This window comes from Carassius auratus, unplaced genomic scaffold (assembly GCF_003368295.1).
Source record: "Carassius auratus strain Wakin unplaced genomic scaffold, ASM336829v1 scaf_tig00216160, whole genome shotgun sequence".
Classification (NCBI taxonomy): Eukaryota; Metazoa; Chordata; class Actinopteri; order Cypriniformes; family Cyprinidae; genus Carassius; species Carassius auratus.
The window spans coordinates 219646-239351 of NW_020528434.1; the positions used below are offsets into that span (position 1 = coordinate 219646).

The 19706-nt window shown below is 39.4% G+C and overlaps 1 protein-coding gene across 3 annotated transcripts; it reads left to right on the forward strand.

Annotated features, from left to right (window-relative positions):
* The first annotated feature begins 236 nt into the window (after positions 1 to 236).
* LOC113097239 (proline-rich transmembrane protein 3-like) lies at positions 237 to 19695 on the forward strand. Of its 3 annotated transcripts, XM_026262454.1 has the most exons (5): positions 237 to 396; positions 4646 to 4747; positions 9104 to 9924; positions 11563 to 11823; positions 16309 to 19695. In XM_026262454.1, the coding sequence occupies exons 3-5, from the start codon at positions 9192 to 9194 to the stop codon at positions 18237 to 18239; spliced, it is 2925 nt and encodes a 974-aa protein (XP_026118239.1). In that variant the 5' UTR covers positions 237 to 396; positions 4646 to 4747; positions 9104 to 9191; the 3' UTR covers positions 18240 to 19695. The 3 variants fall into 3 exon arrangements, with proteins under 3 accessions (XP_026118239.1, XP_026118238.1, XP_026118240.1); XM_026262453.1 differs by lacking the exon at positions 4646 to 4747; XM_026262455.1 differs by lacking the exon at positions 4646 to 4747 and having other exon boundaries at positions 11566 to 11823.
* Positions 19696 to 19706: the final 11 nt, after the last annotated feature.

The window sequence follows — 19706 nt, forward strand, 5'->3', positions numbered from 1 at the left end:
GTATGTCCTCAGAATCACTAAAATGTTTATTAATAACTTTCTATAAAAGTTGAATGATTTTTTTTTCATAGTTTGTTCACAGCTGCAGAATGTATTGCAGGTCAAGGGGGTTGAATAATTTTGATTACAAATAAAAATCCAGAATGCACTAATTTCTTATACTTAGGTAGACTACAAGTATAGGTATAGAATAGGTATGTGTCGCAAGGTAAGTCTGTCTTTCTCTCTCTCTCTCTCTCGCTCTCTTGCTCTCTCTTTCGCTTTCAAGAACGAACGAGCATAGGTGCTGTATTCTCTTTCGCAACGTATCCACGGACAGAATTTCTGAAAGGAATACAAATGACAAATGAATGAACTACGCCAACGACTGAACTGCAACACACGACAATCTCACAGGTAAGAATGTTTTATTCAATCCTCTCTGAGAACGCATTGTTAAATATTAATGAAAATGCGTAAATGAAGATGGTTCATGACAGTGACAGCTGCGCAGTAAACTCTTTCGACTTGACGTCTTTCATGAAGCGCAATGTTCAGATGCAAATGCCTGTTTAGAACTATATGTTGCTGTTTTTTGTTGCACTGAGGAAAGCGTTAAAGGAATTAGCTACTCATACAGAAAAAAAATGGGAAGCGACTGCAGCACGGCTATAGCGCATTTCTGGAAAGCAGATGGATTTTTCCATGATAAAGGGACATACTCCGTTCTGTAGATGCCTATCATCTGCCTTAAGACACTCACGGGTCTACACTATAATATTTCGTCTGGTAACTTGATATGTGCTTTATGTGGTGCATCTAATTTATCCGTTTTTAAGTTACACAAATGAAAGTCATTTTAACGGTAGTAAGATCACGTAGAAAAAGGTGAAACAACAGCACACTTTTCTTCACTTTCAAAATGACCAATCACAAGAATTTTTTTAAGGGGATATTAAATGCATTTTCAGTTCGTTATATTTTATTTCTGGATGTTATTTTATGAAAATAATAATAATACAAAAAAAGAGTTTGTTATGAAATAAGACAAACAAATAAAAACATTCAATCACTTAGGTACACAGTTTAAATGATTAATTTACCCCAAAACGAAGATTCTGTCATAATTTACTGACCCTTATGTCATTCCCAAACTGTAAGACTTTCACTCATCCAAGGAACACATTTTTTTTTTTTCACATTTTTTTGCTATTGAAAGTCTATTCACCCAAATCTCAATGTGATACAAGCAGTTTAATTCAAGTCTTCCGAAAATACACAATGCCTTTATATAATGAATAGATTTAATTTAGGCTTTTGCTCACATTTGTTTTTATGAAGAAGATAGTAACAATGAATTTAACCAGATGTTTGACCAGAGAAGAAGTTATAATGAGAGATGAGAGACAGTGTAGGATCCACTGGCCTTATGTCACGTGAGCCTGCATAGACTTCACAATGACGTCACAGGCTAGCTAATCCTGTGAGAAAATAGTTTTGTTTTGGTGGATCAAGTGAGTCAAATTCTGATGGTATGAGTCACGTTTAAAGCCATACACTCACCTGTGACCACAAATTTTATTTAAGCCTCAAGCTGCAACATGCTGCTCATCCTTTATTAATCTTGGTTTATTAGAGACACTTTGTATGTTCCTATTATTACGTGTTTCTGTGCCAATATATGTACTTCTGTAGAAACAACATATCTACTGGTTTACACATTTCTACTTCATTCTGCTTAGCCATATCCAACACAATTAGAGAAAATAAAAGCAGCAGAAGTATATTTTGAGTCAGGTGCAGCAAATTTGTGTATCTGTGCAGTTATATCTGCATTGCATAAGATATCTTATGGCTGGTCAGCAATTATGAATTAGACATTCCTTGGAGTTTGGATTATTTAAGTAGAACTGCTGCTGTATATGTAGCAAATTCAAACAAGCAATCAAATCCATATACATGTCTCTAAACTGGTGGGAATTCTTTAATACTTTTAGTTATTTCTAACTTCAGTCATGCACATACACACAGTTAAATGGTTAAACCACTCTGATCTTACTGCATACAAATGGGCCTCTGTCTGTGCCTGGAAACATTTACAGAAATGATGGAAATGTCTGACGGTATGGAATCTTCAAATCTTGCATAAGAGGGAAAGAGGGAGGCCAGCTGCAGTAATAGACTCTCTTTCAACTTTAAACTTTCTTGATGCAATCATGCCAAATGAAACACGTTTTTAGTGATTTGGTGGCTTGTAATTTGTAACCTATTACACTTTCAAAGTAACCTTCCCAACACTGTACATATGTATATATACATTATTGTAAAGAGTGCAAGTAATGAGGCAGAGAAACAGAGACCAGCTCAATGCAAGTAACTGTAAATATAATACAAGGTGCAATTGAACAAGTATAACACAGAAGGTGCATTATATAGAGTGAGGTATATTAGTAGTGTATATTTCTGTATGGCCAGTCACCATAAGGGTATAAATAGCATTAGGAGGTAGAAATGTGCAAAGGAATGTGCAAAATATAAGGAGGCATGATAAGAAACATTGTTAGTATGAGTAGAAGGCAGGATATTGTACAGAGCCTTTTTTGGTGGTCCATCTAGGATGTATTGTACAGTGTCCAAGGACCTGTTTACACTAGTGCATTTTTGTTTTATAAAAGCGTTTTTAAAATGAAAACAATCCTCAACTACACTTGCATTTTCACTGCGTTTCAGAAATGCTTTCTGTCCACACTACACAACTGAAAACGCATGTAACTTTACCATTCAAGCAGGTACAACAATCGAGCGTGATGTTATTGTTCTCACGTTCATCAAGGATAGCAGTTTACACTGAAATGCAACCCAAGAGTTTTCAAACTAAAACGAGGTCTGCAGCATTTTTGAAAGTCTCCTGAAAATGCCGGTGTAGTGTAAATAACAGGCATAATCGTAGCAAAGGTTAGGCTATGCATTTTAAAATCAAAACAGCTGAGGGAAATAAACTGTTCCTGAGTCTGCTGGTGCAACATGGGTGACTACTATAATGTCACCCAGATGGGAGAGTAGTGAAAAAAGTTGTAAACCAGGTGTGTTAAACTCAATTCCTGGAGGGCCGGAGACTTACAGAAGCTGTGTCCAAATTCAGGGTCTGCATCCTCCTTAGGATCCTTCCTACCCGGTTGAAGGAGGATGGGTCCTCCGACGGCCGCAAAAAACGGAAGTCGGTGTTTGTGAATTTGGTCAGCCTACCCTTCTTTCAGTTCCCTCCCTTAACCGTTGCTCATATCCTGTCGCCTAGCAACCGTGACAACGCCAAGCAAGACGCGGGTGAAGAGCTCATCGTTCTCCCCCCGGAGCTTTATAAACACTTCTGTCTGCTCTTTCGTCCTTAGAAGCGTTAAAAACAGCTTCAATCACTAACAAATAAGCTGTGTGTAAGGGGATATTCACACAGGCAGTAAGGAAGAAGCTAGTTTACGAAAGTAAACTTAGTTTTTTTTTACACATACACGTACAAATGTAAAAAATAAAATAAAATGCTTAACGCTAAAACAAAATGCCTAACTAGAAAACCACTGAAAATATATATTTTTGAAAAGCCAGTTTTTAAAAAACATTGAAAATAATACTCCTCCCCCACTCCCCTACCGCTCGCTTCGTCCTGCCGAAAAGAATTATGGGATAGGTAGGACGCGAAAGGATCCACCACACCCATCCTTCCAATTCGGGGAAAAGGAGGACGCATTTGTGGGCCGCATTTGAAGGATCCTACGAATTTGGACAGCCTTCGTCGCGACGCTGTGACGTAACATCCTTCAAATGCGTCCTCCGAAGGATGTAGACCCGGAATTTGGACACAGCTAGAGTTTAGATTCAACCCTAATTAAACCCACCTGATCCAACTAATCAAGTCCTTCAGGCTTATTTGAAAACTACATGGTATGAGAGTTGGAGCAGGGTTGGAACAAAACTCTGCAGGGCTCAGGTCCTTCAGTAATTGAGTTTGACACCCATGTTGTAAACTAAGAAGAATAAAGCACATAGAGAAAAGTGTATATCTGCAGTCATGAGCATCATGTTGTAGACAGTAATGACAACATGCACTTTCAACAGCAGCTGATTTAACCAAAGTCAAATGCCCATTTTACCTGAACAGTTAATAGACTTCCACAACTTCAAACAGACTTCAACAACTTTTGTACACACTGTTTGTTGTGGTCTTGCTGGGATTATACCAGAATCCAAAGGACGACATATGCTGGTCATCTAGTATGCCAGCGTCCCATGCTGTGGACCAACATAATAGCACCAGCATCCCAAGCTGGTCCATGGTGACAGAATATTCACATTTTTCCAATGGTTGTATGTAGGCTTATTGTTTCTCTGTAACACCAAAAAGCTTGTATATCCTCCTTGTGTAAAAAGCCTACGTACTGTACAATGTGGATAAACAAGCTTTTTGGTGTTTTGCATAAATGTTTCAGCTGGTTTTGTCATGTGAGAGGAAAACCATTAACTGTACAAGTAATAACACATCTCTCCTGTGTGGGAAATAGTATTATTGAAATTCCTGTCTAAACTGATCAACAAGGGGCCATAAGCAATTTGTAAATGGTAAAAGAAAAAAATCCTGTTTTAACTTTCTCTCTCTCACACATACTTTTTCAAGGAAAAATTCATTTCCTGATAACACACTAACTGTGCATGTTAAAATGTGCCTGAAACTGCCTGAAGGAAAAGATCAAATCTCATTGTTCCAGGAACAGCAGGGGTGGGTAAATGTACTGCACTCTCTTTAGTTATAAAACTTTTTTTCACTCCTTATCTCTTCATCTTTTTTGGTCTGTTGCTCTTGATTATAAAACATGTTATAACATGTTACAACAGTTAAAAATGACAGACAAAATGAAACCCTTAAAAGTACTTCCATTGGTATTCAGCTTGATAAAATAATATATATATGCCCTTTTTTAACAAATTTAATACATTCTAGACTATCAGATTAAACTAGAGCCAGAGCGATATGGGTTTTTCGGGGGAAGATGCCGATACCTATATTAGGGAGTAAAAAAAGACAGAAACCAATTTATTGGCTGATATTCTTTATGTGTAGGCTTCCCATTTGTGTGTCCAAACTTTTGACTGGTACTGTATATAGAATACAAAATGTAGCCTACATAAACAGAATATATATACACACTTTTTTTTTTGCAATGATAACTCAAATGTGGTGATCAAACACTTATAATGTTGTGACAAACATAGGCCTATGTAGTGGAGGCAGGGTATTTAACAATTTAACAATAAACGCCACCGTCTCGGAAGGGTCATGAGCGGACGCCGCCGTCTCGGGAGCTCTCTGAGCTGATGCCGCCGCCTCGGGGGAATTGTGAGCGGACACCCGATCTCCCTGGTGGACATCGAGAAACCTCCAGGGTCTGGGTCCAAATGCAGGGAAGAATCTTTTAATTAGAACAAAACCAAAAGGCCAACACGGCAAAAACAAAACAGAAATGAATCACAGGGAAATAAGCCGAAGTGTGCACACACGAATAACCAGAACATACAAATGACAACTAATACAGCCAGACAGAGTGGTGTGTGAGACGAGAATATATAGTCCATGACAATGAGCAACAGCTGTGTGTGATAGAGAGACAGGTGTGAAGGTAAATGAGTCCGGGAGCATGGGAGAAACACAGGTGAAGCAACTAAAACAATGATGAGGTAACAAGATAGGCGGGGTAAGAAAAGAGACAGGACAAAGCACATGGCACCAAACAACACTCACAGAAGACAGTGACAGAAAGACAGAAGACGGTGACAGATATATGACAAATATTGAAAATGCATACTGTTACATGATCCATGTAATGCACAAGGATGGATCTCTTGTAATGTGACAATTATAAGTGCAGTGTGTGGCAGGTTGATAATTTGAATCAGCGGACTCGGATTAAGTTTGAGCTCATTCGCACATTTCTACACTACATTGACTTAACAAACTAAGGACAAACTAAGTAATTGCACCATTCAGAAGCATTTATTCTATATTATATGCTCACAAAAAAAAAAAAAAAAAAAAAAAAAAAAAAAAAAAAAAAATATATATATATATATATATATATATATATATATATATATATATATATATATATATATATATATATATTTATATATATATATACAGTGTTGGGCAGTAGCGTCGCTACAAGCTACGAAGCTACTAGTTTAACTACATTTCTCAGTAGCTTAGCTCTTTTTTTTTACCAAGTAGTGCGGTAGCTTCCACACAAGCTACATTTTCGCAAACATTTCTGAAGCTCAAACTCAAATCGGGAAATACAACTGCTAAGATCGCTGATCCTGGATCAGTAGTGACCATAGACAGTAAAAGAAATGGACACAGCGACCCCATTGGAACTCAATTGAGACAAATGAAGCCCAGTTTTAGCGTTTTTTAGCACTTCCGTTTCTGACGCGCAGACTCAAACGAAGCTTGACGACGTCAGCAACCTGTCTGACAGATGTAAATCTTCTAAGTGGCTGTGCGTGCAAACTGCCATCGTTAATCTTGCAGAGACGGCGAGCTTGAGCGGGGAGTTCTTTGTCGTGAGTGAGCAGGAGTAAGTATTCTGATTAATTATTTTGTATAGTATTTTAAAATGTAATGCCAGTACGCCATATTAAGTTAATTGCCTGCGAGCTTCTCCTCCTGTCTGTACGGTAATGCGACAGAGAGCCGAGTGGTTATGACGCAATCGTTAGCCTATTTTTACAAAAACTGTTTCTACAGGGCCATAATGTAACATAGAAGGTAATGGAGCCCTTTATACATTGTCGTGTATCTTTAGAAATAAATAATGGACAAACAGAGTCTTTAAACGCCTCAGATGTAAAGTTATTCGCTGTCAAAGTGACGCCAAAATTAATGGGAGTCAATGGGAATGCTAACGCAAGTGAAGTTCTGCTAAAAGATGGCAGCCCCCACCCGACTTCAACTTCCGGTCGATTTCCTTGCCCCTTGGTAGTGACGCGACGGCGCTACTTCATCTTGTTCGTGTTTACGGTGGATAGCAACCAACCATTTTTATGATGCATTACCGCCACCTTCTGCACCGGATGGTACCACTCATTGGCCAGTCACGCAAAAACACTGACCGAGATAACAGAGAAAATATGTTTTCAGATGCTGCTTTTAAAAATGATCAGGGTCCCCCTTACGAAAGGAAAATATATTTACAAATATATTTCTTAAAATATATTGTGATATATTGTAATATATTATTTTCCTTTTTATTTCTAATATTTTATATATTTGAATACATTTAATAATATATTGATGAAACATTTATTATATAATATATTGCAAAATATACAAATGATTGCCGCTTTCAATATATTGCAATATATTGGAAAAAATAAATATATATAAGAATATATGCCTAATATATTACATGAAATTTTCTAATATACTGCAATATATTTTTGTTTCATTAGGGCCAGCCTGGCAATTTTTTTTGTACTGTTTGGAGGTCTTGCATTTTGTTCTGCAAAGTCCTACAGTATATTAAGCATGCCCATGCAACAGGTGCATACACTTACTTGTGCGCACATTATTAATTACATGTATTTTGATTGTTTTTGTTGCCAAATTGATAAGGAACACAAAAAACTATTAAACTAAACAATTACACCTGCCTATCTGTTTGACTGACAGTTTTAAGCACTGAGATAGAATTGACTTGTAATAAAACGTGTTCAACATAAAAATGTAATTTTAAAAGTAACTTGGATGTAGCAAGCTACTGTTGATGTAGCTTAGCTTGCTACATTTCCCAGGGGTGTAGCTTCAGTGTAGTGAAGCTTCATTTACTGTAGAGTAACTGGTAGCTTAGCTCACTACATTTTCCAAGTAGCTTGCCCAACACTGTGTGTGTGTGTATATATATATATATATATATATATATATATATATATATATATATATATATATGTATATGTATATATATATATATATTTTAATATTTATATTGATGCTTTAATGCATCAATCCAATATAATGATCCACATCTGATTTATTTCTCAAAGTTAGTGTTCACTTGAGACATAAACAACTGTTTTTTGTTGATATATTTGCAAAGCTTAATGCAAATTATAATGTTTCGAGAGGATTCAGCGGTGGGTTCTCGCATTGTTATCTCTCTGTGTCTTAGAAAACAGCTAACAAGCATTGAATTTAGCTCCTTTATGTGTTCTTTCACTTGAGTATTCTAAAATTGCTTGACTATTTTAACTGGCAAGGCTTTAAAATGTGCAAAGCATAATCTTTCTTGAGGATGCAGCAGTGGCAGATCGGAGCAGTCTCAGATTAGGCTAGTCATCAGTCTCGGTCGTCTTTCACACTGGCCTCTGGACATCAGACAGTCATTATTGTGAAGACCTGAACTGGTAACGATCAGATATGTCGATTTAGCTTAGCAATACAAGAAAAACACTGACATTTATTTGTAAATTTAACAAATGAATATGAAAGTGAGGAAGTCTAAAGATTTCTTATCCTGTAGTGTCTAGTGGAATGCAATTGTTTTCTAGAGGGGGCATTTTTGCTCAGACAATGTACGTCTATGGGAAGTTTTTGATTTTTGGTATATATTTATACAAAAACTATAAGTCTGATCAAGATATAGCAAAAAACTACACATCATGGCACAGGTCTCTGCCTCTTTTTTGGGTGAACTATCCCTTTAAACAATCACCAATGGTTTCAGATCAATTTGGTGATTCAAATGGGGTAAATAAATGCATACTTGTCTGTTAAGTCATCTTTAAATGCACAGGTTTTTTTTTTTACCTGATTTTTTTATTTTATTTGATCATGTGGATCACTTGTAACTCTCCAGATAAATGACTGGTATTATAGTATGCTGTACACTGTAACAACAATTGAAAAAGTACAACAAATAACTGATAAAATGCAATGCAACCGCAAATACCAAAAATAAAAAAGCTCAGGTGCAAAATATATATGCCTGTATTGGATGAGTAAAATTAAATGAACATTTATCTCTCATATGTAGTGTTTGTAAATTTAATTTTAATTGAATGTAATTGTTTCTGTCTGCAGGAGAAAAAATGAGAAGAAACGGGTGAGCATATGATTTCAACAAGCAGCCACAGCCATAGGGAGTTTCACTTTAGGGAAGACTGTCACTATGGTCTATCTCGTGCAACTCTTTCTTCTAATGCCTCTAATTAAGCCAATCACAAATCATGTCCATGGGAACTCTCTTTCTCCTCTGACCACTCATTCAAATCACAGCTTGTTTTCTCAGACTGATGTGCTAGTCAGAAAAACTGATCTTAGATTGGAAGCCAATACTAAATTAGAAACTGTGAGACCTATTCTTCATGGCTTCTATAAGAAAAGTGTCATTAAATCAAGTGGAGATTCAAATGAATGGACTGACAGCAGAAATACTGAGGACACATTATCAGCAAAAAGGTTGCATACAAACATAACTGGGTCAAGAGGTATATTTTTATTATCAACCAAAAACAGAACAAAGAGAGATCCTACCCAGAATGTCATACTACCACAAACCAATGCTAGAAATGAAAAGGAGACTGCTGATAAGACAGAATTCGAAGAGAAAGACTTGTCAACAGTTGGACCGGGTGATATGTTAATACCCAGAGAAACTGGCCATTGGTCTCGGTCATCAACAGAGGCTATAACACCTCTTGATAAAGAGCATACACAGTACAGACTGCAAGTTCAGACTGCTCAAAGTGTGCTGGCTAGTTTGGCCACAGTACAAATACATTCATCAATCAACTCTTCACTCCAGGCCAGCCCTTCTGCAACTTCACCACCTAATGAAAACCCTGTATACACTACAGGTAGGATGAGCCAATTGGATGCCAACAGGACTCGACTGGAAATAGGTAAAGTACAGATGCAGTAATTTTGTATTCATTAACAAAACTGAAATAAAAATGGCATCTCTGAGATTATACTCTTTTACTAAATCACTTGTATCTATAGCAAAAATCATAGCAAAATAGTTCACTATATTATTTTACTATGGTTTTTATTATGATAAATAGGGATGCATCGATCTGATACTCGGGATCGGTATCGGCTCAGATACTGGCATTTTCTGAGGATCAGGTATCGGACAAATGAGAGCGATCCAAATCCGATACTGTGCGTATACTATTCTGTGTTGTTGTTGAGTCCCACGAAAGGCACAAAAACATTATAAAGCACCAAAACATTTTCGAGAACATATTTCAAGTGTTCTGAAGTTGTTCTACAGTTCAGTATGAGGTACACACTAAATTCAAGTTCACATAAATTCTTCTTTCCGTGTGTCTGTCATCCTCCATTTAGCAAACAAACTGCATGTCGCATTCGGTTACAGTCAAAACAATGAAACTTTCTTCAAGAGCACACAGTAACTGAGGTGTAAAACTTCAAAGAAAAGGCTCATTAAACTAACACACAGATTGAATACACTACGTATTAATATCTCTTCCCTTTGTACAAGTGATGTCTGGTTCGTGAATGAATCATGTGATTTAACTGGATCTTCGTAGTGAACAGGTTGAACCAGTTCACCAAATCGGACTGAATCGTTTGAACTAGTTCGCATCTCCAGTAAGCATTAATCCACAAATTACTTAAGTTTTTTCCTTTTTTAACGTGGCTGACACTCTCTCCAAAAAGAAAGAGTTGAAATTAATCAATATCCCGGAATAATTAATTTACTCAAACAGTACACTGACTGAACTGCTGTGAAGAGAGAACTGAAGATGAACACGAGCAGAGCAGCTTATGTGTTGTACTAACTTTTCTATGTGGATTCGGAGGGCTGTGCAACCTGTGCACTGTGACTCCTTGTTATTTCATTCTGAGCACAGGATGCGTATAAGCACTCTGTGCCGCTCTGTATTGGTGCCTTTAGTATTATATACTTTTCTGCACTGTCGAAGATTATTAATAGTGTTTCTTGTACTGTCCTATCTATCACATCTTGCTGTTTTTACTACTGTGCTATACATTTAAAAGAAACGTCTTTTAGATTTATATATAAATGTAAATACTAACATAAATAATTATGTAAATAATACCATTTTAAAACAATGCAAATAGCAATGTGTAACATTTTACCGGTTTTTAGACTTATTCACTTTTATTTGTAATAAAATATTTATCCGTGATTTTTCTAGAATTTAGAGTGTCTTTTGCTGCTGAATTATCCACTAACCTAGTTTATAATAGCATTTTTGTAATAGATTATGATTATATATTTTTTCTATTTGTGTATATGTTGTAGATTGTGATTAACACAAAATAGTGATGTTCAGGTCAACTAAGAGAAGTATATAAATTCTGCATTGATTTAAAAATAAAAAAAAAACAACAACAACTGTGCTGATATCAGATTGGACCGGTATCGGCAGATACTCAGAATTTTCAGTATCGAATAGGATTGGATCATTCGTTACATCCCTAAGTTAAGCTTTGATTTTGATTTTTTCTGATTTACTGTACAATTCCTCAAAATTCTCTTTGTTTAGCAGGTAGGTTGGGGACACCAGCTAAAATTCAACCAAAAAGACAGTTTACCACTTTACAATCACATATTGAAACCACCTCTCTTAGCACAAGTACAACAAATCTACAACTAGAGGCACCATTACCAGGAGTGGACTTCATCACTTCCAACTATTCACAATCAAAAAGCAATTCAAAGTCAACAAAATCAGCAAAAACACCCAATGACAATACAAAGGAGCCAGGAACTAAAGGAAAAGTGACCGATATAAAGAACACTGAAGGTATGATTTTTCTGAAATAATAATAAAAAAGGTCATACTTTAGTTGACCAATTCTCACTATTATCTAATAATTAATTACAACCAATGCCTCAATAACCTCCTAATTTGCTGCTTATTAATAGTTAGTTATCACATGCTATTATCCACCATCGAGGATTGAATGCGTTTAGGGGAAGTCGTGGCCTAATGGTTAGAGGGTTGGACTCCCAATCGAAGGGTTGTGAGTTCTAGTCTCGGGCCGGACGGAATTGTGGGTGGGGGGAGTGCATGTACAGTTCTCTCTCCACCTTCAATACCACGACTTAGGTGCCCTTGAGCAAGGCATCGAACCCCCAACTGCTCCCCGGGCGCCGCAGCATAAATGGCTGCCCACTGCTCCGGGTGTGTGCTCACAGTGTGTGTGTGTGTGTGTTCACTGCTCTGTGTGTGTGCATTTCGGATGGGTTAAATGCAGAGCACAAATTCTGAGTATGGGTCACCATACTTGGCTGAATGTCACTTCACTTTCACTTTCACTTATAATAATGTCACAACAGTAGAGGCAGCATAACTATAAGAACATGTCTATAATTCTGCCCACTCTAAAGTGACGTGACAGACTGCAAACTGCAGTGGAAATGCAAACCGAGCTGTACCGTTCAGTGGAAAAGCACCATGTTAGTTGTCATAGTGATTTATTAACTTCTCCCCCTGGTTAGAGTTGACTTTTTATAAATAGCCATCATGTTTCCTTTGTCTTTTGTCTAGCTTTGCTTGTGTAGTCCAATTTTTGGTGAGTTTGTTCTTGTTTTTGTCTAGCCAAGTCTTGTTCATTGTTTCTGCTGCTGTTTTGATTTATTAAAGTAAACTGCACAAGTTCTCATTCAACTTACCTGCAGTGGACATTCATTACAAAATATACACACACACACACAAAAGTACGACACAAAACAGGGTAGCACAATATGGAGTCAATTTAACGCTGTATATACAGTATATGCAATAAAAAAATAAATTTGCTTTTTGCAAATGTGAACAAAGAATGCTTCTGTGCGCTGGCGTCCTCCCACATGTTAAAAGATTTTAAACAAAAACTTGCAGTTAACCAAATGAAACAATACACATTTTAATGCTATAAAAGTGTGCACATCGAGAGAAATAAACAGCAGATGTTCATGGTAACAACTTCTTTAACTTGAACCAACGCTGCTAATACACATATACATTTGTTAATAAAGTAAATAAAACGAAAACATGAATGTTTTAATGCTATTGAATAAAAAGAAAGATCCACTCGAAAGTCCCTGCTCACTATGACAGGACCTGGATCAGTGAGCTGCATCTCAGGCCGATGACGTCACTTCCAGGGAGGCATGTTGCCCCTGTCCATTGACTCCGCCCCCACATCAAAACAGTGCCACAAGAGAGACGCGCAGAAAAGTGAAACCCAAAGGAAAAATGGTATCGCAAGCTCAAACTAGATTGACACACAAAATAAAAGCAGCGTTGCAGATAAATTAAAAGATATGACCATGGAAAATATGTATTGCAAAATCACTGCTTTCACGCTGTTTCTGTCACGGTTTACGCTGCCGGAAGGAACACGGAGCCGAGGATAAACGAAATAAGGTTTTATTTTCCAACATAGGCGTTATCCAAACATGGATCACAGAGGAAGACACACGTAAGTAGCATGTGAGTGAGTTAGTCCCGACAAAACAGAACTGAAAGGACAAGGCTTATGTACAAAGGATAATGGGGAAACACAGGTGGATGGGATCACTAAATTAACAGGGACATGGAACACATGAGGAATAGAATAGACACACCTGGGAACTAATCAAACCAAACACGGAAGACAGAAACTGGGTCACAGGGGCAAAAACACACTAAATGAGTCCAGGTATGTGACAGTACTCCCCCCTCCCGGTAGGTGCGTCCTCGCACCGTAGAAACAACCAAGGGAGGCGTGGGTGGGAACTTGGGAGGAGGTTCCGGTGGAGGACAGACTCCCAGGAGGGGGCCAGCAGACAGGGACCACGGAGGAAGGAGCCAGGGAGGAGACGACGGAGGGAGGAGACAGGAGCAGGAGGAGCCAGATGGTCCACCAGAGACCAGCCAGGACAGAGATCCAAGGTGGAGTCGACGGCGGGAGGAGCCATGGTGAAGGAGGGGTCGACGACACCAGGGGGCCGACAGGCGGAGACTGCACCGGTGGGTGAGGAGCAGCACAGCCGCAGAGCCAGGGTGACGTCGAGGATCCAGAGGGCCTAGGTGGAGCAGAAGGCTCGACGACCAAGGCGGAGGCGGGGTCCTGGCAGACCGCTGTGGAGCCGGAGCGACCAAGGATGGAGGTGGAACCGGAGGGAAGGAGGAGCCTGACAGAGCCGGAGGGATGGAGTGACGAGGTGGAACCAGAGGAGTGGAGTCCCGAGGCGGCGGATGGTCGACAACTTACCAAGGTGGAGCCAGAGGGATGAGGGAGCCCGGTGGAGCAGGTGGGATGACAGGCCACGGTGGAGACGAGGGAGCTAAGAGCCAAGACGGAGCCGCTGGGTCGAAGGGCCGAGGAGGAGTCCAGGGCTCGGACGCTGGAGGCGGGGACAGGGCCTTAACGCGCCAAGGCGGAGCTGGAGACTGGCAGTCCAGTGGTGAACCATCGTGCCCCGATGGCGAGGACTGAGGGTGAGCTGCGGGACTGACTGGCACCAGCAGGGATGACGAGGAACTGGCTGGTCTAGGAGGAGGAGAGAGGAGAAGGATGGGAGGAAGGACAGGAGGATCAGGAATGGACGGAACCAGCGAAAGTGGAGCAGAGGGATCAGCAGGTCCTGGTGGAGGTGGGAGAGGGAGGCCGGGAGGGAATACAGGAGATACAGAAGATACAGAAGATTCAGAGCTGGGCGGAACCAGCGGACACACAGAAGATTCAGAGCTGGGCAGAACCAGCAGACACACAGAAGATTCGGAGCTGGGCGGAACCAGCGGAGACACAGAAGATTCAGAGCTGGGCGGAACCAGCGGAGACACAGAAGATTCAGAGCTGGGCGGAACCAGCGGAGACACAGAAGATTCAGAGCTGGGCGGAACCAGCGGAGACACAGGAAACTCAGGGCTGGGTTAATATTGTGGAAAATCAATATTAATTGTGTCTAGGCAAAGGCATTCCTCATGGAACAGAGCTAACACAGTTTTGGTATTCATTTCATACTCTGTGACAGCTTATTTAATGTAAAAAATTATATATTGTATTTAATGTATACGTTACATGTACAACAAATTGGTAATGTCTTAGTGGTATTGTGCACTGTAATCGAAAGCAGCCTTGTCTATACCAGTTGAATCATAGACAGTACACGCGGTGTTAATCTAATAAAGATCTTCATCACTAACAAACAATAACCTTTGAAAATTTTCCTTAATTTGAGTGTAGATCCAAAGCCACGTCTTCAATGCTCTTGATGTTCTTAAACTTTCTGTTACAACTGTGAGAACCGCTTCAGATGGCTCAGCGCAACCCACAGGGAACTGAATGAATCATTCGAACTAATTTGAGCTCCAATTCACTAGTTTGCCATCTGGTTTGATCAAACTTTTGAACAGAATTGACTGAAAAGAATGAATCACTCATGAATGGGCATCGCTCATTGCCAAGTGAAAAATAGATGGTGCATTTGGAACAAACTGAAGTATTTATAACGTCTATTGCATTAAGATAAAGTAACGAGAGCAATGTTGCCCACAATAATGAAGTAAAAGTACAGTTTTTCCCCCAAAATTGACTTAAGTATGAGTAAAAGTACTGATCTTTAAATATACTCCAAAAGTATTAGTTACCCAAAAAATTTACTCAAGTAAATGTAACGAAGTAAATGTAATTTGTTACTACCCACTTCTGATTATACTGATACACATGCATTGTCTTTCTCCACTGTTTACATTCACTTAAGACATGACATCAAGTGCATGACCTTTACTACAGTGCATATGACATTCAGGGTTGTTTGTCCACATTTTTTGATCATTGGTGTTGAAATGTGGGGATTTTTAAGCATTATTTTCAACAAACCATATTCTACATGCATTGACAGATTTGAGGTGAGCCGTGGTGCAAGTGGGGTCAACCTCAAGTGGGCCGTGGGTGCACTGCAGTACATATCAAGAGTGTACATATTGGTTATATATCGTATCGTGGGTTGTGTATCGCAGTTTCTCTGTTCGGTTTGATTATCATTACACCCCTAATGTTCTGGATGGTTTTATTTAAAATTGTCAGAAAATTATTGTATATTTTTGTATTTACTTATGTTTATATTTATTCATTTGGCAGACATGTATGCATTTTTATCAGTTCTTGCTTTTCCTAGGAATGATATACATGACCTTGGCATTACTAGCACTCTGCACAATTGTTTGAGCTATCAAAAGCCTATGTACTTGGTTTATGGTATGCATTTTACACAGTTACCTCAAAAATATTTCCTCTCCCTCTTTTGCCTTTCACAGGTATACCAACTTTTCTAAGGACTGCGTCCCTTCTCCCGACTGGACATGGCAATATTTTTTTCTCAGAAAATGAAGAAAGATTAACAGAGAAGGACCAGTTAGTCTCACAGAGAATAGTCCCATCTCTGAAGTTAAACTCTCAACATCAAGATCGGAACAATGATGAAAAATCTGACGCAACAAACGGGACCTTTTTAGTGTGGGCGGACTTAAAACGCACACTTTCATTTGCATGGGAACTACATGTATTTGGTTCTGCTGCCCTTTTCCTTCTACTAACTGCTGGATCAGCCCTTGGTTTAGCATTAGCTTCCAGGTTGTACTGCCCTCACCGTGGTGAACTGGTACTCACCAATAGCTTCTTGCTAGTAGTAGGTGCAGTTAGAGCAGGCCACTTCTTGCTCGACCCATATGGGACTCGGCTCCTCCTGCCACCTCCTGTTGTAATAGCTTTATACACGCAGCCGTTACCACTGTTAATCCTGGCACAGGCTGCATTAGTGATACTGGTACTAAAAAAAACAGGTGTAACCTGCATTCCACCAACACTTCAGCGCCCCCCTCTATTAGGAGTGTTAGCTGTTTTCCAATGTACTCTCCTACTTGCTGCAGACTTACTTTCCCCTGGACTTTCTCCTGTTGTTCCCATTGTCCTACAGAGCCTCACGCTGACTGCAGGCCTGGTACTGTGTTTAGGCTACCTTTTCTTGGCAGTGCCATGCTTCTCTGCAGCTCGTGGAGTAAATAAGGGAAAGGGAGAAGGAAAGGTGCGGGTTTTAGCACGAGTACTGGCGGTGTGTGCTTTCCTTGGGGCACTGTGCTGCCTTTTGCACATTTATGCCTGCTTGTGGCTCTATGGAATACTAGGAGACTGGAGGCACTTCCGTTGGGCATGGTGGCACTGTCAGTTCTGGGTGCGACTGTTGGAGCTTGCCTGGGCTTTCTGTCTGCTTCTGATGTCTTCCTGGGTCTTCTGGAGACCCAACCAAGGCCACATATGTGGAGCACCTAGACAGGAAGGAGCTGCTACTGAAAGCTTGCCATTACCATCTCAGTCATCAAATTCTAATAGCAGACACACATGCTGGGTGAAGTTTGTGCAGAGCCTCAAGGTAAAGCAACAAAGGAAATCTGAAAGCAATGGGATTGGAGGGTCAAATAGTGGTGCAGTGACCATAGAGTTGCCTAACAACTGGGCAAGACAGGAGCTATCAGGGGCAGACATTAGCAAGAGACTCATACGAAATTGTGATCCACTCCATGAAAGCAATAATTTACGCAATCTGCAAAGCTTTGCAGGGGGCTCTGCAGGTTCATTGCTAAGGTTGCAGGCACTTTCTCAGCCACATCAGTGCTCTTTAAGTAGCAGTTTGGACAGGGACAAGGAGTCAGCCATCTCACTCTGTGATCTTGACCTGCGCCCTCCAACCCCAATTGACCTCAGCCGCAGTATTGATGAGGCACTTCATCGTGAGCATATATTAAGGGGTGAAAGTTTGTTTCAGCCACTGCGACCACCATCACTTCCTCCATCTCCACACCTGTGGATGCGACAGAATAGTGAGCCCCAAATCACACTGTCATTGAGCAGTGATGAACACACATTGTTCTCAGAGTCCTCTGCAGGTCTGGATCGCTCCATTCCTAGTGCTGTGCCTAGTCGACAAGTCACAGCACCCCCTACACCCACTCATCAGGGCTTTCGTTGGGTCTCTGAGGCACAAGTGCCTTCCTCTTTGTCCTGCCCTGTCTCACTGCACCATTCCCCAAGCACAAGCTCTGCACATATACCCAGCACAGAAAACACAAGGTTGTTTCTAACCCCTGACCTTGAAATTTCACAATCAAATACCAGAGGGGGGCAAAGTTACTTGAAAGTCAGGCTAAATGATGAATCAGCCAGTGTCAGCAGTGACATTATTGACATTTGAACGTCATGACTCATAGCAACTCCTGATTATAACACATTCACATTCTCAAAAAAGTAGAGATTATACATTTAATCATGACTTGCAGTCCAGTTGTTGTATAATGGCACTTTAAAGGAAGAGGAACACATTGTTGCAAGTGGCTCATTCTCATTTTTTCCTTCAAAAGTCTTGTTTACAGTAATGCATATACTAAAGATATCTACGGGGCAGTGGTTCTTAATCCTGGTCCTGGGACCCACCCACCACTCTTTAAATTGAATGTCTTCCTTATCTGACACACTCAGTTAAATTCATGGAGCTCTAACCCAGTGAGCTGATGATCTGAATCAGGTGCGTTTAAATGAGGGAAACATGCAGAATGTGCAAAGCAGGATTAAGAACCACTGCAATGGGGCAAGGTATACCAGAGACAGAAATCTGAAGCTTGTATTTGCTATAATTAATGTTTTTGTACAACATATGTGTTGTTTGATCTGTAAACCTGCCATTTTAGTGGTGGGACCACTGTTTTAGGCAAATTAGCCTCTGGCTGTGAACTAATGTTATTTATGTTGGTGTAGTTGCTACATGTAAAATACTTAGTATTCTCCTGTTGTTACATGTGCTATTTAAGTTTTGTGGCTGTACTTTTTAATTTTTTAATTTTAATTTTTATTCTGGTGCAGTGCCTTGTCCCATAGAGCAGCCTAGGTGCTACCTTTGTGCATTGTGAAGAGATGTGTCTGGATAGTGTCAGAACAGAAATTATACTGGACGTGCCAGAACTTGACTTTCTGGAACATGCTTTTTGTACTTCCAGTTTATTCCTGCAATGAAGCATACCTAAAACATACTAAACTAATTTTGATATATATGATTTGTCTGCATAGCAGAACAGAACTTTTTTTGTTGGTATATTCAGCATTTTAGTCAAAATGCTGAATGAATGCTTCGACACTGTTGAATGCTCAACTCATCAGTACTTTATTTGATACAAAAGAACTCTTATGTGAGCAATACATTATAAAAGGCTGTGAGTATAACTTTAACAGATTATGTATATACTATATTTTTGTTTGTAAATAAGGATGTATTCTTATTACATTTGATGCATTTAATGTGAATGACAATCTTTCCTACTGGAAAAATAAACTGATCCTGGCAAAAAAAGAAAGAAAAGTTTTTGATATCAACAAGTAAAGATCCTGAGAAATGTTAATGTGCACCATTAAAGTGTGACATGAAAGGAAAGTGCGCTGTAAATGTTCTTGTTGTTTATTTGAAAAGTTTTGTTCCTCTCACTTTCATTTTTAAAATGGCAAGGAACGGATATCCCTTTCAATTTTGCAAATAAACAGGATGATGTATTCTATAGAGATTGCCGTTTTTGTTTAGTGGTTTGAGTTGCCTATTCATTGTCAGTCACTAACAGTTATATTAACATAGCTGTATTAACATTTGCATAGCTTTCCCTCTTTAAAAAAAATA

Bases quoted from the DNA above. Each gene is read 5' to 3' on its own strand.
- LOC113097239 (XM_026262454.1), top strand. From the start codon at position 9,192: ATGGTCTATCTCGTGCAACTCTTTCTTCTAATGCCTCTAATTAAGCCA. The intron at 9,925-11,562 runs GTAAAGTACAGA...CTCTTTGTTTAG, and splicing joins CAGGACTCGACTGGAAATAG to CAGGTAGGTTGGGGACACCA. The intron at 11,824-16,308 runs GTATGATTTTTC...TGCCTTTCACAG, and splicing joins CGATATAAAGAACACTGAAG to GTATACCAACTTTTCTAAGG.